The sequence below is a fragment of the Sciurus vulgaris genome (genome assembly GCF_902686455.1).
Source record: "Sciurus vulgaris genome assembly, chromosome: 1".
Lineage (NCBI taxonomy): Eukaryota > Metazoa > Chordata > Mammalia > Rodentia > Sciuridae > Sciurus > Sciurus vulgaris.
In genome coordinates this window covers 24,667,643-24,692,037 of record NC_136461.1, presented here as the reverse complement: position 1 = coordinate 24,692,037, position 24,395 = coordinate 24,667,643, and the positions used below count along the sequence as shown (strand labels likewise).

Below are 24,395 nucleotides of genomic sequence, written 5' to 3'. Positions count from 1 at the left end.
ACAGAGTTGGTTCAGGCACCTGACCCACATGGCCCTCTGCTTCTCTGCCTACCAGGCATCAAGAAAGAGTAACAGCGAATGTTTCCCGAGTGTCTTCCACATGCCACTGGTCACAGTGCAGAATGTGTAATGTACAAGTGTCCGTGGGATGCTCCATGACCCTATGAGGACAGCCCTGCAAGAATGTCTATTTTACATTCCTCACTCCTTTTCTGACATTTCTTCTACCATGCTGCCATTGGATGCTGTTAATGTAGCCTCTTGGTTTGTTTGGGACACTTTCTTCCCTTGTTTTTTCATGTTGTCTGTGTATCTTCCCTTCTAGCAGTGCAGATCCGAGGTATTGCAGTGTCCCCCTATAGACTTATAGTGATCCTGCAACCTCACCTCAAAAGGGGGAGATCAATATTAGCAGCACCCAATACAAACAATATGCACCCTTAACCCAAATAGCCCCTATTGAGTTACGAACAGTATTGTCATCATAAACAGATGATGAGTTCGATTATTATCTACAGCATAAACAATAGGTTTGCAATAAGGTCCACAATTACTAATGGTGGACAAAGAGGATGGGGAGGGATGTAATGTAGGATGTAACATTAATGAGATAAGAAGTGAGTGTATAAAGATCCTAGGAAGAGTGAATGTGGAATCAAAAGAGGTTGGTTGTTAGCATGAGAAAAGGGAGAAAGAGATTCCAAGGAAACAAGATAGATAAGAGGAAAATAGAGTGATAAAAATAATAAAAAAATAGAAAAGTAGGAATAATAATAATATTAAATCTACAACAAGACTGTAATATACTATTCAAATGTCCCAGTCTTCGGTAGCCTGATGCAGGAAAGGTACTTGATAATGCAGTATCCCAGGATGGGAGACGCCCCCACTAAAGATGGCGCGTCTCAGGTCAGGGATTATCCATGATGGCGGGCAGAGGCGTCCCCACATGTTGGTAGATGGGGAGCCACAGTGTGCTGTTGGAGTTTCACACCGGGGTGGGCTGGGCCTTGCGGGCTGGAGAAAGTCCATTTTAGAACTAAGGAAACAGAGTAGGAGAGCGAGGCCTTGGGCTGGGCCCTGGGCTCCATCCCTAGACACACACACACACACACACACACACACACACACACACACACACACACGAGAAACCCAGTGGCGTGCCTGCAGTCACACAGCCAGCTAAAGGCAGAGCAAGGACATCAACCCAGGTGCTCCTGAAACCTGAGCCCCAGGGCTGCAGCTCCCTGTTGCAACCATCCTGGACCAAGAAGCCCTGCCCCTGGGTCCTGGGGGCATCATACGAAGGGCGTGGGTTGGGCATCCATTCCCCTGGACAGGCCAGGAGGGAAGTGGCTTGGGGTGCTCGTCCTCAGAGACACAGACAGCTTCAGCCCTGGCGTCTTCTCAGAGGGTGTCGGGCACCTGATGTGAGGACCTTAAGGATTTGGGGGACCTCGGCCACTGCCCCACCCAGCGGCTCACTTTGGGATCCGTCAGTCACCTCCAAGGAGCCTCACACGTGCCAGGAACGTTTACCAGACGAGAAGCTCAGAGGTGGAGAGAGTCGTGTGCACTGGCGAGGAGCTGGCTGCTGCAGGTACATGTGGACTTCACTGGCCACCTTCAGCAGCCCCAGGAGGTGGCACTGCTATTGTCACCTGTGTCCCACGAACCAAGAAGGACAGAGAGAGTGGAGACCCACAGAGCCAGGGCTCGGTCGCAGGCATCAGTCACTCCCCAGCATCAGCCCATCGCAAAGCTCTTGCTCCTTAAGCAGTCATTCTACTCTCCAGCACCCCCAGGACCACCTGGGGCACCCAGAAATCCCCACGCTCACTGACCCGCGCTCCCGGGTGGGAATGCAGGGCCACCCCCAACCACCTTGGAAAAAAAAGTTGACGGTTTATTAAAAATTTAAACACATCTAAAATCGTGTGCCCCAATACCGATAGCAGCTTTATTTATAAGAACTCTAAGCTGCGTGTAATGCAGATGTCCATCCACCCATGAGTGATAGCCAGGTTGTGGCGTGTCCACTCGGAGGAATACGACGTAAGAGAGAAAAAGAATGAATGACGCACAACGCGGCTGGATCCCAAGTGAATTACCCTGAGAGGCAGGAGCCAGACTTAAAGCTGTACAGGTCGTATAATTCCACTTGGGTAAAGCCCTAGAGATTGCAGACCGATGGAGAGGAGGGCAGATCAGTGGTTGCCAGGGGAGGGGAGTGGAAGGGGGGACTCTCAGAGTGGCGATGAGGGATATTCCTATGTTGGAATTCTCTGGACTACATTTTAAGTTTGTGTGGCTTCTTGTAGGTCCGTTTTATCTCAGAGATTGTTAAAAAAAGAAAAAAATCTCCATCCTCAGGCCTCCTCCCATACCAAGTGAATCAGTCGTTAGGAGCAGGACCTGAACATGAGGGCATTTAAAGCCCCACAGAGAAGCCCGTGGGCTGCAGACCGCTGTCATTGGCAGGAACTGGGCCCACGGAGGGAGGGTCACTGTTGACACTGGGTGGGGGTCCCCGAGGAGCGACCCGGCCAGGGTTCACTCCGGAGACCCCTCGGAGGGCCAGGGTGAGGAGGCGGCTCTCAGACTCTCAGCCCTTGACCACAGGGCTCTCCGACTGCGGCGGTTGCCCTTCCTTCCCTGGTTCATGTGTCCGGCAGCCCTTTGCCAGGGCCCAGCCGGGGCCAGATCCCCTGTAAGCAGAATGAATGGAGCAAGCAGGCAGAACCCCTCCCCTCGTGGAGCTTACGTTCTAGAGAAGAGAGACGACCATCTTGCGTGTGTATAGGTCCCGTGTGATATGTTAGATGCTTACAAGTTTTATGAAGAACAAAGTGGAGACAGGTGGTACTGTGGGTAGGCTTGCAACTCCAAGCAGGATGGTCAGGAAAGACCTCACAGAGAAGCTGGCATCTGAGAAAATACCTGGAGGAGATGAGGGACAGGCTCTTACTGATCTGTGGATCTCCAGGCAGAGGAAACTGCAAGTGCAAAGGCCCTGAGGCAGGAAGTGGTGTGGAGGACAAAGTGGGAATGGCTTAGGGGGAGCCTCGAAGGTGATGGAAAGGACTTCAGCATTCACTCTGAGTGAGAGGGGAAGCAGGGGAGCGGTTAATAAATCCATTCCCACATGGTTCTTTGGAAATCCGATGTATGTCAAACAATCTCCAAATCTCCTCTGAGAACCCAGGCTGACCTCAGGGCTCTTGCATGCAATCACAGGGTTCCATAGAGCATGTGCCCAGATTCTGCACCTTCTTTTCCCACATTAAATCTCTATGTGACTCCTTGAACCCCAAACCCTCCTGAGAAAGAGAGCAGCCTTCTCAAATGGCAACGCTGCCCATGTACAAAACCGTTCCTCCTCCCCAGGGGCTGCTTCTGGGCAAATCCACTCACCCTCATTAAAAGTAGACGAAGCCTGAGAAGAGGGAGGCAGGCAGTGAGCAGGAGGCAGTGTGGGCCAGGCTGGCCCTGCAGTCGCCCCCAGCTGAGGAGCCTGCGTCTCTCTCCAGCCACCTGCCTTTCCATCCTGCCTAAACAGCCACTGCCCCATTCTCCGAGTCCTTACCAGGAGCCCATGTTTGTGATGTTTTGACGAGGCCTCTCCCATTGAACCTTGTCAGTGTCCCTGAGTCTTAATAACTCCCATTTCACAGGTAAGGCACCTAAGGATCAAAAAGGTATAGGGCACGTCTCAAAGCCACACAGCTAAAGTAGGCACCCAAGTCTGCCTGGCTGCAGAGTGGTACTTGAAACCTCTATGTGGCAACATCACACTCTCCAGACTGTCACTGAGATGCTCATGTCCATTGCCTTCCAAATGGGACAGAGCCACAGGAGGCCAGGACACCCCATCATCCCAGGGAGCACAACTCCCCAGCCTCTGGGGCATAAGGAGACATCGGGGGCAGGCTGTGGACTGGGGGCCATGCTGGCCTAGGGGAAGTGGCAGGCTGCAGGCCCTCAGGAGGGTTCCAGTGACATCAGCTAAAGTCGCAAACATCCCCCCATGGGCCCGCTGGGGGTCGGGTACAGCAGGTGAGGCCAGGTAGGCAGACTGTCCAAGCCATGGAGTTTCGGGTGCTCTGGCAAGTAAGGGAGGCAGAGGAGGGAGCTGAGGCTTTCTGCCACGTCCATGGACGGGACTTAGTTTCAGGTCCGGCACTGGCTGGGAACAGGAGAGAAGGGAAGGCAATGGAGTCAGAAACGTGGGCCAGGGCCAACACGGGGACCAGGAAAGGACAGGCAACAGGGCCACGTCAGACCCCACCTGCCACCGGCATGCCGCCACATCAGTCTCCCTCCAGCTCACCAGTCCCAGAGTTGCCTTCAACCCGGTTATGTCCCCGTCGGTGGGCACGTTCCAGAGGTATCACATGACTGACTTCTGCAAAACAGGAAGAAATTCAACACTCATCCTCCAGAGAGAGCCTCTCAGTGGGGAAAGAGGCATCTGGTTCTCCAGATCAAACAGGTTGACAAATGAGAATTTCTGTTTCCATGGGAAAAGCACACCACCCCAGCCTGGCCACCCAGGGACCGGCTTCCCTAATTACTTCCCTACACGTCGGTCTCCACCACAAGACCAGGAGCCCCTTGAAGGCAGGGCCTGGGTCTGGTCCCCCCTCGCTGTCTCCAGTGCCTGACTCAGGCTACCCCATAGAGTTATAAAATAAATTAATGACTCATTAGGAAGAAACGGCTTTGAGAGAGCTGGAAGTTTCCGAGCCAGCAGGCTCATAATGTCTGTGAGTGAACCCGGCTCCCGAGGACTTTGTGTGTTGAATAATTGAGAGATGCCAGAGGCAGCGCAGATGTGGGCTTTCTCAGCCCTCTGACAATGGAAAGACGGCTTCCAGTACAGAGGACCCCGGGCCAGGACCCATCCTGAGGGCTCCACCTCCCAGGACCTCCGGTGGCTGACCCAACAAGGAGGAGGAAGACGACCTTGAGACCAAGGAGTACAGATAGCATGGCCCCAGGAGCCCTGGGGATGTCACAGGGGGCGGGGGCAGAGATGGGCAGAGTCAGACCAGCCCCACTTGCTGAGACCCAGGGTGCTTCTGTCGGGCAGGGATCGAGATTTGGAGAGGAGCCAAAAGCTGTGAGGAGACAGGGCTTCAGTCGTTCCTTTGAGAGTGTTCATGCCACGGGGATCCAGCAGGGAACAGGACAAAGTCACTGTGATGTGGCAGTCGGCTTCTAGCAGGCCAGCCAGCCAGACCATGGGCTCACTTCTGACTGGAAATGAGTGGCATTTCCGAGGACCTGCAGGGCCAGGGAGTGGACGTGAGTGAGCTACTTGGGGGTGCAATCCGGGAGGGCTTCCTAGATGTGCTGGCAGAGGAACAGGGACCTGAGTGGCGTGAAACAGGGAGCTCTGCAGACACTGAAAGGGGCCCAAGGGGCACCGAGCTTGCCCACGTGGGAGCAGCTGGCCAGAGGAGCCCAGGGCACCAGGCAGAGGAGGGGCCAGCTGTGATGCTTTGACTTCCCAGCAGTGAACCTGGTACCAGCCCAGGTTAACTGAGGTCAGTGGGTCACCTGGAGGGACGCCATGAGGACAGAGCAGGGTGGGACCAAGACATGCGGGGCCACCTCTGGGTACTTTTCCATGAAATCAACAGGACACCGTATCCCGACATGGCTTCCCCATGACCACGAGGAAGCACGTGTTATTTGATCTTGTGTGATAACCCAGGTCATCCTGAAAATCAATCCTGATCACTTCTACGGGCATGGGCGTTGGACTGTCACAGAGCAGCAGGGAGACTGAGGACAGGGGGTGGCGACGTGCAGCCTGGTGAGCAGACAGGGCAGTGTGGTGGGCAGCTGTGTGAGCAGACAGGTGGTAGGTGCCCCAGTAGCAAACGTCTGTCCAGCACTGACTGCGTCAGCTCCTGCTGCTGGCTAACAGACTGTCACTTCACTTAAAATGCACTTATTATCTTGTAGCTTCCATGGGTCGGAAGTCTCCACTGGCCTGGCTGGGCTCTGCTGGAGTATCCATAACTCAGGCCCTCACTCATCAGACTGAGGCTGGGGTCTTCTCAGAGGCCTGGTGTCCTCTCTGCAGCTCCCGGGACGGTGGGCAGAATTCATTCCTATGGTGATAGAATCCTGGCGGCTTGCTTCTTCCAGGTCAGCAGGAGAGAAGCTCCGGTGTTCGAGTCTCTGACCCCAGGCCCTCAGGGCTCAGCAGATCAGCTCTAGACCACCCAAGTAATTCCCCTTTTCATTGATCAAAGTCAAAACCAATGGGGGTTCTGAGATACATCTGCAAAACATGAGAGTGACATCCCATCACATCCATGGCTGCCACCCATGTCACCAGGAAGGGATTGTGGGGGTGGGACCAAGGGCTGGGACTCCTGGGGACCTCTTAGAATCTGCTGATCATGCTAACAACACCTTCCAAGTTATTTAAGTCTCTGGATGATCCTGTGGGCTATACTCAGTCACCCTTAGGTTACAAGTGAGGACACGGGGGCAGAGAGAGGATCCCACAGCCATGATGCTCCAGGGTTTTGTTGAAGCACAGCCTCACAGAGCAGGAACCCCGTGTTGGGCAGGGAGGAGGAGGGGAGGGAAGTCCGCCAAGTTTCTCACGGCCGTTTCATAAAGCGTTGCCATGGAAACCCTGCACGAAGCATCACTTAAAGAGCTGTTTGATTATTTTTTCGGGGTATATCTGCAAGCACACAACAGCACACACACACACACACACACACGGTGGCTGAGTTAAGAGATCTCGTGGCTGGTGCACAGTTGGGGCTTTGGAAGGTCCATTGATAAATGAATATGCTCACTGGCAGGATCACGGCTCTGCTCACTGTTCTTCTGCTGCACGGAACCCAGACCTGGGCAGCCTTCAGGTCCTGATGGGGGCTGTGCTGTCAGTCTCCAGTAACCATGGTCTAGAGCCTGCCCCTCGTCTCAGCTGCCTGTCCCGCACCCCATCTCCAGCCCCAGGCCCACCCTCCCTCCCTGGGCACCTGACATCAGCCACCTGGGTGCCTTTGCCCAGGTGGGGAGTGGAACAGGGCAGTGCAGGGTTCATAGAAGTTCATGCTGCACACACTGCCCCGTGAGGCTCAGACCTGCTCACTCCTGATTCCTCTGAGGAGTCCCCATTCCCAGCATGACACGGAAAGTCCAGGACATGTGATGATCTTGTCCCAAATCTTAATGCTAGGGCTGCCCTTGAAGGTCGATGGGGCAGGAGGTCCAGAGTAATGATTAGGATGACACAGGGTTGTCATGACTGCCAGCTAGTGGGCCACCAAGTGGCCCCACACAAAGTGCTCCATCCTCACAAGGTCCAGCTGCTCATTTGACACCTCAACAATTATTTATTAAGTGCCGATTCTGTGCCAGGTTCTGGGTACACACAGAGGAGTGGGTTAGATGGGGCTCCTCTTGATGCGGGGAGATCGATGGCCAATGGAAGGGGGAAAGAACCAATGTGAAAAGTGCCATGTGAAGAATCAAATTAGGACAGTAGGGAGCGAGGACCTGTGGGCCCCTTTGCTGCACATGGAGAGAGGAGGTCTCTCTGAGGAGGTGGTAAGTTAGCAGATGTCTGAATCAAAATCTGTACCAAGGGAAGGGGACAGCTACTGCAAAGGCCCTGTGGTAGGGACTGGCTTGGCAATCCTGGGAGAGGAAGGAGGGCCCCTGTGGTCACAGGGGAATACGTTGGCTAAGGGGACTCTTAAACTTAAAAAGCAGGTACAGGGCGGCCAGACACCCTACAATGTGGGTGGATGAGACAGGAAGCCAAGTGAAAGAAGTGTCTCAAGAGGACAAATGCTGTGTGACTCACTCCAGCACAGTGCTCAGAACAGTCAGGTTCAGAGACAGGTGGACTGAAGGTGCCCAAGGCTGGGGGAGGGGAAATGGGCCTTGGTATATGGTGGGTGCAGAGTTCCAGTTCTGCAAGAGGAAGACATTCTGTGCACAGGTGGGGTTGGTGGTAGCACAACCACATTAGTAGTGTATTAGGGCCACCGGACCGTGCACTTGAAAATGGTCATGATGCTAAAGACTGTGATAAATGTATTTTACCATGATTAAGCAAAACAAGTCCAGGGTCTCACAGCTGGGAAGAGGCCAAGCCAGGTTTGAGCAGGGCCTTGCAGACTCAGCCTGGTCCCTGCTTCCAGGAACTCAGGCACCAGCATGGTATCAACCCCCAGTGGTGGCAGGTTTGGCACCTGCAGGTGGGATGCTTAACTAGAGAGGAACAAAAGAAAGTAGCCAGAGTTCCACCACTTGCCTTTGTTGATGGTGTTGACATACATACAGCAACCCTTTATTTATTTATTTAGGTACCAGGGATTGAACTCAAGGGCACTCGACCACTGAGCCACATCCCCAGCCCTATTTTGTATTTTATATAGGGACAGGGTCTCAATGAGTTGCTTAGCGCCTTGCTGTTGCTGAGGCTGGCTTTGAACTCCATCCTCCTGCCTCAGCCTCCCGAGCCGCTGGGACTACAGGTGCGCACCACTGCGCCCGACCACAGAACTCCTTAGAAATGACAGTGGCGATCAGGAGGAGGGAGAGGACACTGCTCACACGGTGGGCACACATGTGCCGCGCCCCTCCACCGTAGCGCGACCCCGCGGTGCAGTCCCTCCGCAGTCCGGGTTCTACAGATGTGGAGGCCGAAGCCGAGTGGCAGGAGAGGCTGGTGCCGGGCTGCCCCCAGCGAGCGGGCGCGACGCCTCGCCCGGCCAGTGGGTTGCGGAGCGCGGAGCCTTTCTAGTAATGGCGCAGGTTAAATGAGGACACTAATGAAGAGGGTGCGTCCGCGCGGGCTCCTCGCGTGCTGTTTTTTGGGCCGGCTTGGAGGGACACCGAGTAATCATTTCCTGGAACGAGCCTCCTCTGCCCGGGCCCCAGGCTGCTGCGCACTCGGCCTCCCGCATGGAAGCCGACTCCGCCTCTGCTGGGCGACAAGTCACAACAAGGCTCGGCACACTGCGGCCCCGCCCCGCCCCGCCCCCGCGGCACCTCACCCGGAAATAAGATAAAACAAAATCCAGCTGCGCTCCTAATTCACATTCCATCTCCGGCGGCTCCTTGATGATAAATCATTCTGGAATTGGAAATGAGGCAGGCAGGGGGGCCGGCGGAGAGCGGGGCCGCGTGGCTCAGCGGCGGCTTCCTTCGGACCCTCCACGCCCTCCTTGGTGGGGGAGGCAGGCCCCCAATAGGTGGAGATGGGGTGCATTGCCTCCCTGCTCCTTCTTTAAGTCATTATTATTTTTAGTACGCACGACAGAATTTGCCATCTTGACCACTTTTGAGTGTCCGGTGGCACAAAGCACCCACCAGTCACCCTGCCATCACCACCATCATCTCCAGGACTTCTTCATCTCCCCCAAGTCGCACTCCACCCCCACTGAGTCCCAGTCCCCCTTTCCGCACCTCCAGCCCCTGGCCACCTCCACAGCTGTCTGCCTGTGAGCGGATGCTCACTCAGTGGGACCACACAGTCTTCTGTGCCTGGCTTCTTTCACCAAGCCTAACATCCTTAAGTTTCATCCGCGTGGTGACATGTGACTGGATGTCAGTCCTCTTTAAGGTGGAACAGCATTCCATGGTGAGGACACACATGTCTGTCCCCACATCCCGTGATGGACGCCTTTGGATATTGTGAATGCTATCCAGACACGCGGCTCGTCCCCCAGCCTGGACGTGACTGACTGTAATTGTGGGTATTTGGGTGGCCAGGGTTCATCGGTGTCTCCCCCTAGGACACCACCAACACGATGCTCCCACACACCCTCTCCTGGCCTTATCAGATCTATCCTGGGCCCTCAGGTTTCTATAGCCACCCTGTGCCATTGGCCGTGAAGTGTGGTGGTGTGCCATGGTCTGAGCTCTGGCTGGGTCACCTGTGACCTGGGTGCTTAGTTCACGTCTGTGTTTGCAGTTTCCTCATCCGAAGGCCCTGTTCATAACCACGTGCTCCTGAACTAAGGAGGGGTGCAGAGGACCACTAGCCCTTGGCCAGTGCCAGGCATCCTGCTGGGGACTTTGCGTGGATGGATTTGGTCCTTGGAACTTCTCTAGGAGGTGGTCGTGTTATCATCCTCTTCAGGGATGAGGAGACAGTCTCAGGGACTTCCTAGAGGTCCCTCACCAGGCAGCCGTGGTGCTGGCATTCAGAGCACTGGCTTGTACTCTGGTCCACAGGAAGTGCCCAGCAAGTGGGGGCCAGTCTGATACGTTTTAGACGTGGTCCTGGCTGGCTCCTGGGTCGATGAATCAACCCATCTCCCTCAGGGGCAGAGTCAGCTTTCACAGACAGGGCCCTCATTCAGCCTGAACTTGGTGAACCTGGGGCCGGGCTGGTAGGTCTGCCAAGCTGGGCAAAAGCACTAGGCATCCTTGCCTGACCTTGGGTGTCTATGAAACCTATCTTCCTGGAAAGAGGGCCCCTATGTTTTATCACTTCTCAAAAGAGCCCTGACTCCAAAATGGATTCTAGCCCATGGATCCCATGGACCCAGCAGACATCAGGTCAGAACAGCGTGGATTCCAGGAGGAGAGGTGGGTCTGGGGCAGGGCCAGGGTTTGGCTGGAGCCATGTGCAGCAGGAGGCATTCATAAAACATGGAGAAAGCCAAAGGTAGCAGGACCTGGGGTTGGAGTCAGGGGCAAGGTCTGGCTGGGACTTGAATACAGACAGGAGTTTAGAAGCCAGTCGAACATACCACAGGTGCTGCTGAGATCCTGAGCTTGTGCCAGTCCTCTACCTGGAATACCTCCACTTCTCTGCCAAGACCGTATCGAATACCTCTTCCAGGAAGTGTCTCTGAATTTTTTCTTCCAATCATCCCTGATGCTGTGAGTCCCTGGGTGGAGGGCCCCTGGGGCAGCCTGGGGCTGCTGAGGAGAGGGGCTCACTGATGTGCAGGCTCCTCTGGCCTCCGTGTTGTCCTGCAGTTAGGGATGGCTAGGACCGTTCCAGTTACTCCTATTAGGATCTTGGGGAGACCTTTCAGACTCAGACCAGCAGAAGTAGTGAAGGTCCAAACAAAGCCACTTGAGAGAGAGCAGGGATACCTGCCCATGCTCCAGCCCTGGGGCCATCTCCTCTCCCCAGCTGCTGGCCAGCTTCTCTTGTTTTGACTCTAGTCTCTCCTGCATGACCCTGGAATCTTCTCCCAGGGAACCCCAGGGACTTAAATGCAATCACAGCCCAAATTTATTGAGAATCTACTATGTGCCAGGCACTGAGACAAGTGCTCTGCCTGGTCTGTTTTCCTTTGTCCTCTCAACAGCTCCCGGACATGGACTTAGTGATTATTTCCGTTTTATCAATGAGAAGCTAAGATGCAGGGAGATGCAGTATCTTGCTCTTATGTAACAGGGTTGGGATTTGAACTCGGGCCCTGCGGTGTCTCCAGGGTCCGCTCCTCACCTGTGCATGCTGCTACCTGTTCTGTAGTAACTAACCAAGCTGAGAAGAGCTCAGAGGCATTCAACCCGAGGCATTTGGTCTGTGGGAGACCAAAGGTGTTCTCCATGCTGCTTTGGCCTCCCAGAGATCACGAACTGAGCCCACAGTACCTGCAGCAGCTCTTGGATCAACCTGCACCCCAATCCCAGCCCTGCAGCCCAGCCAGGCTGAGTCTGGGATGACCAGAGGTGATAGGCAGGTTCTGGAGTGTGGGGACAGTGACACTGGCCTCTAGGGGTAATCTGGTCACATAAAGAGACATCTGCCAGAAAGGATTATTAGTCCATAGAGGCTGTACAGAAACAGATCCCCATCTTGAGACATAAATGAGCAGCGGAGTGAGCATGTGGTATCTGTTTTCGGGTATGTGGGTACAACAGCTGTGCCCAGGGCTGGTTCCACAACATCTGCATGCAGGTGTGTTCTGCAATTGTAGATTTTTACATGCATGCATTCATGTGTGAAAGAAGGTATGAGTGTGTGTGAGTGTGTAAGGGATGCTCTACGGGTGGATTTCTGCACACACATGTGAGAGGGCATGTGTTGAAAGACATCAGTGACTCTTCTACATCAGGAGCTCCTGGGGTGTGGAGCCCGTCTCGTTCCTGCCTCTGTGACCCTGCAGGACCAGAGCAGATGGTCTCCACCTGCACGGCTGCCTTGATAGATTCTCTTAAGAAGCTACTGGGCCCTGGAAAGGAGTCAAATGGAATGGACAAGCAAGAGGCGGGCCTGGCCTTCCCCTCTATTCTGATCCTCGAACTACAAATGCTCCCAGGCCCTATCCACTTCCCAGTCGAGGGACCGTGTGGGAAGAGGGACCCTGGAGCAGACGTCTTAGCCACGCGATGGCTGTGAGCCTCACGGCCCTTCTCCACCGTGACACAGCGGCCGGGAAGGAGGAGGCCCGGGTCAGGCTGGTAGGGTGCGCACCCACTGCCCCGGCTCTGGTCATGCGAGTGTGAGCAGACACTCGTCCTCTCGGGTCCCCCGTGTCCTCACAGTCTCCACCCCAGTGTCATCAGGAGGTTCCAGTGGGACGGGGCTCAGTGCAGGGTCAGTCCACGAGAGGGTCAGGAAGCAGAGGTGCTGCTAAAGAAGAACGTGACGAGAAAGAGGCTCCCTGGGACATGTGGGGGTCTCGGTGCACCCGGTGTGTAATCACTGTCTTTGTTTTTTTTTCAGTGGATTATAATTACACATAATAGTGGCCCTCCCCTGGCCACCCCTCCTGGTCTCCTTCCTACTCTCAAGTCATTGTCGTAATCGCTGTATCCACCTTCCTTGGCAGAAGGTACGAGAAATGGTGGAAAGCAAGGCTTTTGAGGGGGACCCTCACTGGGCACCCCCGTCTAACTCCCTTGGGCCAGGAGGCCCAGTGCCTGTGGAGTGTCGTGTGTTCCAGTGAGGTGCAAGGTCTGCGGCCTCTGGCCTTAGGGGAGAACCGGCAGTGAACTGGGGGCTGGGGTCCTGGACAGAGAGCCAAGTGCAGGAAATGGGGCCTCTTGACTGTTGCCCAAGGAGTTGGCGTTGGTAGGTGGCACATGGCTCCGAGTGACCCAGGGTTAGCTGGATTCATGGAGCACTTCCGTGATAGCCACCAGGGCCTAGGGGACTGACATCCAGCCGTGGAAAGGGGCCTCAGAGCCTGGTCCAGCACAGGGCTCCCACTCTGGGGAAGTTAAGTAGAAAGCTAGGCCAGTTATGGCCCTGGGCCAGCTCTGGCAAGGGGTGGGATGACACGCCGAGTGGGCGGCCTTAGTGACAGTTACAAATCCCAGCCAAGACCCTCCTTCAGAACCTCTGCCTCTCAGGATCCGTGCAAGGCTGAGGCTGCCAGTGTGGACATTCTGCCTGCAGCTGGGCAGGGTGGGGGCCGCTCAGGCCTGGCCCTGCACCTCCGGAAGCCTGAGAGTCATTCTGTCCCAGCCAAATGGAAAACACCCTGCTCTCAAAGTTGCCCCTTTGCCCTTCTGTGACACACGCTGCCCTCTGCTGAAAGGGGCACGTTCACCTCTTGGGTAAGAACTACTCTTGCCCCCAGAAGTTACCATGAGACCCAAGAAACCTCAGTCCCTCCTTGCATCCATGAGCCCAAAGAGAATTGTTTTAGTCAGCTTTTCCACCTTGGCGACTAAAAGACCTGAAAAGAACCAACAGAGAGGAGCAAAAGTTCATTGGCTCTCAGTCTCAGAAGTCTCAGTCCATAGATGGTCAACTCCATTGCTCTGGGCCCCAGGGGAGACAGAACATCAGGGCGGGAGGGTGTGGTGGAAGAAAGCAGCTCAGGACATGGCCAGCAGGAAGCAGAGAGAGACCGCTCCCATCACCACAGACAAAATATAAACCTGGTAGGCACAGTCCCAGTGACCTACCTCCTCCAGCCACACCTGACCTGCCTACAGTTACCACCCAGCTAGCCTCTATTGATGGATCAATGTACTGATTAGGTGAAGGTTCTCGTAACCCAGTCATTTTACCTCTAAATCGTCTTGCATTGTCTCACGTATGAGCTTTTGGGGGATACCTCATACCATAACAGGGATCATATTTGTTTTTAAAAAGTATTTGTTTATGGCTGAATAATATCCCATTGTGTATATATACCAGTTTATCCGTTCATCTGTTGAAGGGCATCTAGATTGGTTCCACAATCTAGCTATTGTGAATTGAGCTGCTATAAACATTGATGTGACTGTGTTACTGTAGTATGCTAATTTTAAGTCCCTTGGGTATAAACCGAGGAGTGGGATAACTGGATCAAAATGTGGGTCCATTTCAAGTTTTCTGAGGATTCTCCACATTGCTTTCCAGAGTGGCTGCACCAATTTGCAACTCCACCAGCAAAGTATGAGTGTGCCTTTCCTCCACATCCATGCCAACATCTATTATTGTTTGTGTTAAAAAAGAATAATATTATAGCATTTGCAAATAAATGGATGGAATTGGAGAATATCATGCTAAGTGAAATATGCCAATCCCAAAAAACCAAAAGCTGAATGTTTTCTCTGATAAGTAGATGATGATATATCATGGAGGTCAGGGAGTGGGGAGTGAGAGAAGAATGGAGGAACTTTAGTTAATGTAGAAGGAAATGAGAGGGAGGGTGAGTATAGAAAATGGTGGCATGAGATAGACATCATGACCCTGTGTACCTGTATGATTATACGAATGGTATGAATCTACATCGTGCACAACTGTAGAAACGAAATGATGTACCCTATTTGTGTACAATAAATCAAAATGCAGTCTGTAAAACATTTAAAAATAAATAAATAATTTTTTTAAAAAGTGTGTGTTGACCTAGAAAGTCCTACGTAACTATCAACTGTCAACGCCATTGTTGCTTTGTTATGATGAAGACCCATAAGGAAAAGGAGGTGACTCAGGCTTGCCTTATTCTAGAACCCAGCACGGCGTAGCCCAAGTGTGCTCTACAGAGAGTTCAGAGGCTGGTAGGTGCGATCAGGAAAAGGCAAGCGATTCTGTGGGGTTTTTAGAAATTCTGCTCCAAGCAAGGCTGAACGGTTCCGCCCTACAGAAACCCTCAGAAAAACCCGTTTGCATTGGTTTCTTCAGGAGGAGGGGCTTGTGGCCACCAGCATTGCTCTTATTGCTCAGGACTGCTTTGGCTATTCTGGCTCTTTCAATCTTCCATATGAATTTTAGGACTTTTTCTGGTTGTTTTTTTGCTTTTCTTTTGTTTTTTGTTGTTGTTTGTTTTGTTTGTTAGTTCTGAGAAGGATAAAAGATGGGGGAGGGGATTTCTGCCATATTTTCCAAAATTCTCTGGCCCGCTGCATGTATTTCTCTTGGACTTCTCAGCCAATGTTACATGAAGCAGGCTTTGCACAGTGTTTCTAAGCTCCGTTCTGCAATCAATCAAATCTATCCCCAAATTGTATATTTAGCTTCTCCAAGTTTACCTCTAGTAGTATTGTGCATTGTGTCCCCCTAGGGTGCCACTGATTCTTCAAGTGTTTTTCTGTCTAGACAGATCTGATAATCCCCGGGGCTGGGGGTGTCACGGGGAGGAGAGCTGAACCTGGAGAGAAGGACCCAGTGCACCTAAAGCTCTTTATCCAAAGAGCTGAGGCATGGCACGGGCCCCTGAGGCAGGACTGGCACATGTCACTGGTCCAGAAGGAGCGAGCTTCAAGTAGGGAGTTGCTCCCTGGAATGCCGCTGGACCCCAGAACCCTCGGGCCCATTGAGGGCCCTGCAGCTTCCTCCTCTGCACCCACTCTTCCAGCTCCTTGTGAAATTCCTTGGAGGCAGGGGCTAGCTCCCCCTGCTTCCTTCCTCATTTCCCCAGAGAAATGCCCCCAGCTTTTTGCCAGGTTGGAGTCTTTGATGCATAGGAGACAGCTCCTGTCTGGGTCAGGGCTGTCAGACAGGTAAATGAACACACAGGATGCCCAGTTAAGTTTGAATTTCAAAGAACAAATAAATTTTGAACATAATTAGGTCCCAAACGTTTCAAGGGCTATAAATTGTACTAAAAAAATTATCTGTGTTTATCTGGAATTCACACATAACTGGGCATCCTGTATCGATTGCACATCTCTGTTCTGAGCACCGTGATGTTTCCATTTTGGTGTTGTTTCTAGGATGTCACAGGTGAAAGAGAGGAAGCTGGGGGTCTGTGGTCAGGGAGCACCAGGAGATTGCTACCCTGGCTGTCTCTCTGGCCACACCAGAGTGATGTGCACACCTTCGCCGCCTCGGCTCGACAGGGATGGGAAAGGGACCAGTGAGAGGGCTGGTGGGCGGGGGCCGGATGTTCTCAGCCTGGCAGGGACCGAACTCTGCAAGTGCCCAGAGCACCAGCTTCATGTCTGGAGAGCAGTGCTGCTAACCCAGGGCTTGACCTGGGAGGTCAAGGTCACTGCCTGGCAAAGGGCACAGACCCTGGGGCAGCTGGCTCTGATCCCAGCCTGTGGTGTGGCCCTGGAGGGAGCCCTACTGTCCTTGGTTTCCCCCTGTGAGGAGGCAACAGATGTCACCTCTGTCTGGACATGGTGCAGCAGAGCAGTCCCGAGGCAGCACTGAGCCGAGGGCCGGCTGTCACACACCCCGAGGTGGCACTAGTATTCGGTTCTCTGTTTGGTACAGGGCTTCAGAATCCCCATCAAAGGACAGCAATGAGGACAAATCAGGTACCTAAGACCATACCCAACTGCGGCCCAAGGACTGGCTGCCTGCTTTTATACATAAAGTTGGATTGGAGCTGTGTGACCAGTAGTGACTGCACTCCCACGCCTGGACAGACCGAGTCAGTGTGGTCTCAGACCTTAGCTACCAACTGGCCCTTTACAGAAAAGTTTGCCAACCCAGCCACAGTTCACTGCTTTGTATACCCCACACACATATGATATGGTTTTATGATTTATAAAATGTATATTTTATTTACATAAATATATACACATAATTTAATTGGTTCAATATATTCCTATTTCCAGCTAACACCCTTCTCCTGCCAGGCACTAAATCAAATGCTAGTATTATAAAGAATACCTTTAGTATCCCTGCCCTCACCACGAGTCCAGAGGTGAAAATAGGCACCTAAAGAATGACAGATGAATGGAAAAAGAAAGAACACACACACGCGTGCACGCGATGGAATATTACTCAACTTTAAAGAAGAATGGAATTATGGCATTTGCTAGTAAATGGATGGAGTTGGAGGATATCATGCTAAGTGAAATAAGCCAATCCCCAAAAACCAAAGGCTGAATGATTTCTCTGATATGTGGATGCTAATTCATAATAAGGGTGGTGGTTACGGTGGAAGAGAGGACTTTAGATTAGGTAGAGGGGAGTGAAAAGAGGGGAAGGGCATGGGGTAGGAAGGATAATGGAGTGAAAAAGACATTTTTACCTTATATACTTACATGACTGCATGACCCATGTGATCCTACAACATGTGCAATCAGAAAAATGAGAAATATACTCCATTCAAGTACGATTTATCAAAGTGCATAAATGCATTCCACTGTCATGTATAACTAATGAGAACAAATAAATTTTTTTAAAAAAAGAAATGGCAGGCAGGCTCAGCTGCTGTGTGGTGTCCAGGGTGTCATGAATGAATTAATGACAGGCAGCCACAGGATAGGAGTAGGGCTGAAGTGCAAGTTGATCCCCAACAGAACTCCACAAGAAGAGTCCAGAAGGTGAGATTACTAAATGAGTGAGATGACTGGGGCCGGCTCACCTCACCTTAGGGACCAGGAGTGCCTAAATTCTGGGAGCCACTTTCCAAGTGGCATTATGACATTACTGACATTTGATCAAGACATGGGCTTTCTGGTGTATACATGACACCACGGTGTCAATCAGGGCTTCAGAGAGGAGGTGCCACTCAATCGTGGCCCCGACAGATGAGTAGGAGTTTGCCTGACCGAGAACATGAGAGAAAAGCAAGGTGTGCTCGGGTGACCTGTGCGCTGGAATAGTGATGCTGGAGGGGACAAGATGGGAGCAGGTGAGAGGCAGGATGTAGCAGGAGGGTGGAGCCTGGGGGAGCCGGGCTGTGGAAGCCTAGCTCATTCATCCGGACAGCTGTGGAGAGTCTCAAAGTTTCCTTTTTATTTCCTTGCCTTTGTTTTTTATGAATCTTTCAAATAATTAATTTGTCTTGCACCAGTCACTCAAAAAAGGCCAGAGGGCTGTGTTTGCCTGTGTCCCCGGGGGCAGGGAGTCCACTTTGGCACAGGGGCAGCTGGCGGGGTCCACAGGGAGCTCGCCATTCTAGAACCCTCACTCTGGCCTCGGTGGGGACCACACACGGCAGACAGCCCTGGGGAGTGCTGGGCACACGTGCCCAGGGAGGAGATGACAGGAGCCTTCGGATGAGAAGGAATTACAGGGCTGGCGTGATGTACGGAGGACATAAATCCAGGGGAGAGGCCGGCTTGATGCTTGCAGAAGTCAGAGCCGGTGACGAGAAAGGCCCTGGGGACAGCTCAGAGCTCAGAGAGACAAACCCAGCTGGGCCAGTGGAATAACCAACAGGAAAAGGGACCTGCGGGCTCTTGTCCGTCTCAGCTCGGCCTTGCTGTCTCCTACAGCAGCCCGGACCCTGCTTTGTATTCCATTTATTTTTTTGAGACAAGGTCTCGCCAGGTTGACCAGGCTGACCTCGAACTCTCACCTCTACCCTCGGCCTCCCCAGTAGCCCGGATCACAGGCCTGCGCCACATGTCTCGCTTCAGACCCTGAAATTTCAGATCCGAAATTCTGATTCCATAGGGTCTGGGCATAGATATCTTTATAAAATTTCCCACATGCACCTGATGCTGAAGGTCACAGAAAAAACCAGAAGATGAACTTCTGGTGGGTGGATTGCGTCTGACAAGAGGCAGGGGGAGGCCCTGCGGGCCTGTGGTGAGGGACACACTCCACGTGAGGGCTGGCACCGGCCTCGGTTTGATTGACAGGGAGCAGGAAATGCACAGGACCGAGCTCAAGGTCAATTTGCCTGGTTGTCACCCAAATCCTGAGAGAATGAGTGTGAGTCCCTTGTCAGTATGTGTCGAGGTACACAGGTCACCGTGGACTTTGATGGGAAAAGGTCAGTGTGAGACTAGCCAGCTGTAGGCAGGAAACACACAAGCTCAGGGGCCAGGCACTGAACGGAAACAGCTGTTTCTCCTGCATTGAGCTGTTCGGCCTTGGGTGAATGTCCTGCCCTCTCTGGTGGCCATGCTCACCTCAACAAGGAACAACAGCACCTCTATCAGAAGGTCACTGGATACACTTCCATCAACATATTATTATCTAGCAGGTACTAGTCTGGCAACTGAGTGAACAAAACAGACCAAAAAAAAAAAAAAAAAAGTGTGTCTTCGTGGAGTGTGAGACAAACAATAAATAAGTGAATACATCAAAGATAGAGTGTGCCATGCCATTTACTATACATGATATGGATAAATTATATGTCATTAAATTTTATATTAAAATGTATATTTTATAGCCTATAAATTTGTATGTAAGCATATAATAACATATTGAACACGTATCAGAGGAGTGGAGAGAAATTGGAGACAGCCTATATAGACAGCTCCTTGGTGGAAGAAAATAGATGTAAAGCACTTGACATTGAGGATAGCACACAGTGAATGTGCAATGAATTGGGTTTCAAAGGCCAAACAGCTAAAAATACAGGCGTCAAGATGAGGTAAGAGCGTGTGGTGTGCAGAAGTGCCCAACCCAGGGCCAGGAATCAGAAGACAGTGGCTTCTGACCACTTCCCCTTCCCTGACCCTGCTCGCCACCCCCCGGTGACAGTGCGTGCTCACACACATACCTCCAGCTCTGCTTTGCAGGCTGAGGGTGGCGGGAAGTCAAGCTCCTTCTCTCCAGATCCTTCTTCCCTGCTCTCCTGTCACTCGGATCGTCATGTGACCCCGGAGATGGAACAAGTTACTTGATGGAAGATAAGAAATCAAAACACACAGAGGGTCCTTGTCCAGAGAGCATAAATGACTCTTCATTGTAATATGTGAACTGAAGTCTGAAATTAAAAATAAAACAAGGCATGATGTAGATTTTGCTGCACTCCAGCCACTGAGGAGAATCATTGTCACACAATCACGGAGAATATTATGTTGATTGGCAAGAGCTGGGCTTTGTAACAGGGACAAAATTCCCCACAGCTCATCTACAATAGAATTGTTCAATGTCAGGTACAGCTTTAATAATATCGTTCTGAGCTGCGTTGGATGTAAATATCCCACTTTTCATTTTGTACGCAATCAAAAGGAAGCTTTACAGACAGGAGAGCATGAACAGTTATAATATCTATGTGAGAAACACATGGACAAAACAACCAAAAAAAAAAAAAAAAATCAAAGCACACTCCATCTTAGAAAGGCTTTGCTTTATGGCTTATCTCCAATCTCCTCTGTCCTGCAAGTTGCTTATTAGACAGAACACAAAAGACCACACTTTTAATGTTGCCCTTGACATTATTAAAAAGAAGTACAGGATTGGCAAAGCAGACTGGAAAAATCAGACTATTGAATCTGGACAATCAGGTAACCGCCCTTCATCTCATCCAGGCCTCCAGCAGGATGCAAGGGGAAAGGTGACGTCATTTAGTAAGCACCCACTATGTGCTTGGCGTCTTGCCCCATTCCACCTGAGAGTTCTCAATGATGGAGACACCTTGGTTCACAGCCTGGCGCTGCTGTTTTCTAGCTGTGTGGCCTTTGGCAAGCAAGTTACTTGAGCTCTCTGTGCTTGGTTTTTTCACCTCTAAGATGAACACAATACATTTCCTAGAGGGTTTGTTTTGGGGATTAGGTAAAATAAAGGTTGAATCAGGACTGAAAACATAGCAGGCACTCAGCTCCTAATCTCCACAACAGCTCCCTGAGGGTTGAGCTGTGTCCCCTCAAAAGACACATTGAAGACTAGTCCCCGTACCTGTGACTGTGATCTTATTTGGAGATGGGTCTTGCAGATGCTCAAGTTGGGATGAGGGCAATAGGATGTGCCCCATCCAATATGGCTGGGGTCCTTATCAAAAGGGAAAATTCGGTTACAAAGACCACCAGGCAAGGATGGGGGACTGGAGTGATCCTTCTACCAGAGAGTGCCAGAAACTGCCAGAACTGGAGAGAGAAAAAGGATTCTCCTGCAGGTTTTCTTGGTTTTGAACTTCTAGCTTCTACACCTGTGGGACAATAAGTGTCTGCTGTCTCAGCCACCCAGGTGCATCCCTTAGAGGAATATGGTACAGCAACCCTGGCATGCTAAGATAGCTCTCTTACATGAAGAAAAAGTGTCCTCATTTTCAGATGATGAATCAAAGCCCAGAGAGGCAAATGTTACAGCTCAAGTTTACTCAGCAAGAGGTAGTTGAGAATTTGAGCCCCATATCTACCCACTCTCCACTCACTGTGCAGCCTCTGGGAATCGGAACTTGGGATAAAATGGTGAGGTTAGGCATGGGCGCCGTTTGACACCAGGTCAGAGGGGTCTGATTATGAACAACTCATTAAGTAAAGAGCAGTAAGCATTCGAGAGTGACTTCTTAAAAAAGAATCGACTTTTATTTATAGTGACGTTCCAGTCATTAATTTTGAAGGAAGAAAGCCCAAAGCAGAAGCAGGTTCATTAAAAATTTGACATTAGTAATTTAATTAAATTGGGTCTTCGTGTCTTGTTGCAGAAAATGAAATGTTAGTTCTACACCAGTTCTCAGCCCATTTCCCCTGGTGGGCTCCCTCCCCTCACCTTAGCTTACTTTCTTCTCCAAATGTTTACCTGACCCACCCCTCCCTTCCTCAATACTCACAAATCCATATCAGTTACTGCCTCTGCTGTAAGCAAGCAGCAGGGGATCATGGGAAATGCCAGCAGCAAAGGATCATGGAAAATGTCAAGTGGGCCAGAAGCAGGGGATCATGGGCAACACCAAGTGGGCTAGCAGCATAGGATCATGGGAAATGTCAAATGGATCAAAGCAGGGGATCATGGGAAACACCAGGTGGGCTAGCAACATAGGATCATGGAAAATGTCAAGTGGGCCAGAAGCAGGGGATCATGGGAAATACCAAGTGGGCTAGCAACATAGGATCCTGGGAAATATCAAGTGGGCCAGAGGCAGGGGATCATGGGAAGTACAAAGTGGTCTAGCAGCATAGGATTATGGAAAATGTTAAACTAGACTAATGCACAGGATGATAGAGGTGAATCCTTTCTTCTGGCTCATCTCACTTGTCAGAGATAGAGAATGGGGAAGGAAGAGCTGTCTGGTCCTTAAGATTAACAACAAAAAAGAAGCCTCTGAGGACAGAGACCTGCTCTGCTGTTTTCCGGGCACCAAGCGCAGTCAGCCACCATATGTTTTTGTTGCAAAGGAATTAATAAATGAATGAGCAGCTCTTCAAACAGCTAATTAATGAACACACAAGTCTGTCTCTACAAGTGCCAGGCACTGTGTTAGTCTCCAGGATACACCTGTCCGGGACCTTGCCCTTGTGGTCTGTGACCCCGTGGGATGAGAACATCTGCCCTCTTTTGAGCACCTACTGTGTGCCAGACACCATGTGAGCCATGAAGAATCTATTACCATAATCCCAACCACGAGAGGGGTTGCCGTCCTCACTGCTTTCTCCGTTGAGGGAACTAAAGAGGTCATGGGACTCAAGGGCATGCAGGGTAAGGTGGAGATAGCACCTGTTTTCAGACCCAGATCAGGATGGTCCAAAGGCTTCCTTTTCCCTCTACACCAAGCTGTTTTCTCCCAGGCTGGAGGGAGAAGGAGGGCAGGCTGCCTTTTGGAGGGTTCTGAGATGATGGGGGCTGGTAGAGGGGGGTCCAGGTTGGCAGGCACCAGCCGCAGCACCACGGGGAGCTTTGTGGAGCCCAGTCTGCTGGTCTCCACCTGCTCATCGTGGCTGCCCCACCCTCTTCCTCCAGGTTCCTGATCCCTTTGTTTATCCCTAGCCTCAGGACCTTTGCACAGCTCTGAAACACTCTTTTGGGCCTTGCTAATTCTCACTAATGTCTCAGAGTTCTGCATAAATGTCATCTCCTCCAGAAAGTTATCTCTCAGCCCTGATCTGGGGTTGGGCCCTGCCTGGTCCTTGTGCTCTGGTACCATTTAACCTGTCTTCAGCCGGGCACACCGACCATGGGTCCGGGAGCTCGGGTGCTGGTGTTTACCCGCTGTGCACCAGGCTCTAAGGGCTTTGTATCCATTAACTCACTTAATGCTCCCAGTGACCCTGGGAGGAGGATGCTGCTGTGATCCCCATCTCGCAAATCAAACCGAGACGCAGGCTGAGTGAGACCTGCCCAGCGTCCCACAGGTAGTGAGCTGCCGGGCGGGAGAGTGACAGTCCCTGCAGGTTAGAATCTGCACTCGCCTGCTATTCGAGTCATTATCAATGGATTCACTTGCGCAGGGCTGAGACCCCTCCTCCTTGCCCAGTGGGACTGTCTTGGAACGGTGGCGACCGGGGGTCTGACCTTCAGGGCACTGGAAATCCCAGCTCTGGGGAGAAAGGCAGAGGCAGAGGGAGCTGGGTCAGTGGTAACAGGTGCCTCCGGGCACAGAAGAGCCGCCTCCTGCCTCCCTCCTCGCTGGCAGGTCACGCTGCTCTTGCACCCTTAGGACTTCTCTGCTGAGGAGCGTGCAGTTGCAGCTGGTGGCGATAGCTTTGGCTCTGGTCACTGTACATTGTGTTCCCTGGCTCCCAATTTTCTCTTTAAACAGGTCAGACTGATGAGAACTCAGGTTCTTGTCTTCTCCCCTCACTGCTGATTCCAGCATTAACCAAAGGGGCCCCTGGACCTGCTGGACCGCAGGACCCCTTGGCTGCCAGGGCAGAGCATGCATGAAAACAGGACCTTGGGTTTAATGAGCAACTACTCTGTGCAATGCTCCGTGCCCTTCTGTGGAGTCTGAAATCAGGGCCACCGTGGCCAAGCAATGACAATGTTCTCCTTGGGCTCACATCCCTAGGGATCAGGAACCCCAACACCCAGGGCAGCACGTTAGAACAGCAGAAAACGTGGCTGCCCCGTCGTCGACGTCACGTGCACACCTCCCGCTAACTCGCTGGCGTGTCTCCCTCCCCCTGCAGTTCTCCCCAGCCACACGTGCGGGAGCCCAGGGAGGCTGCCCAACGGCGTCCAGCAGGGTTCCACCTTCAACCTCGGCGACAAGGTCCGCTACAGCTGCAACCCCGGCTTCTTCCTAGAGGGTCACGCCGTGCTCACCTGCCAGGCTGGCTCTGGGAACAGTGCCACGTGGGACTTCCCGTTGCCCTCCTGCCGAGGTAGGTGGCCCGAGAGTCTGAGGGAGTGTGCTGGCGGGGGACGCGGGCCCTTCCAGAGGGGACATTATCTCACCTGCCCTAGCAGGGCCGGGAGTACCCGGTGT

General features: G+C 52.2%; 1 protein-coding gene across 5 annotated transcripts in view; it reads left to right on the top strand.

Moving 5' to 3' along the window:
- The window catches only part of CSMD2 (CUB and Sushi multiple domains 2), a 550,277-nt gene that overhangs the window by 163,772 nt on the left and 362,110 nt on the right, over window positions 1-24,395 (top strand). For all 5 annotated transcript variants that reach the window (XM_079130766.1, XM_079130765.1, XM_079130764.1 and 2 more), the window contains exon 4: window positions 24,097-24,291. In XM_079130766.1, coding sequence (XP_078986892.1) covers window positions 24,097-24,291 — 195 coding nt within the window. The remainder of the gene's footprint in view (window positions 1-24,096; window positions 24,292-24,395) is intronic.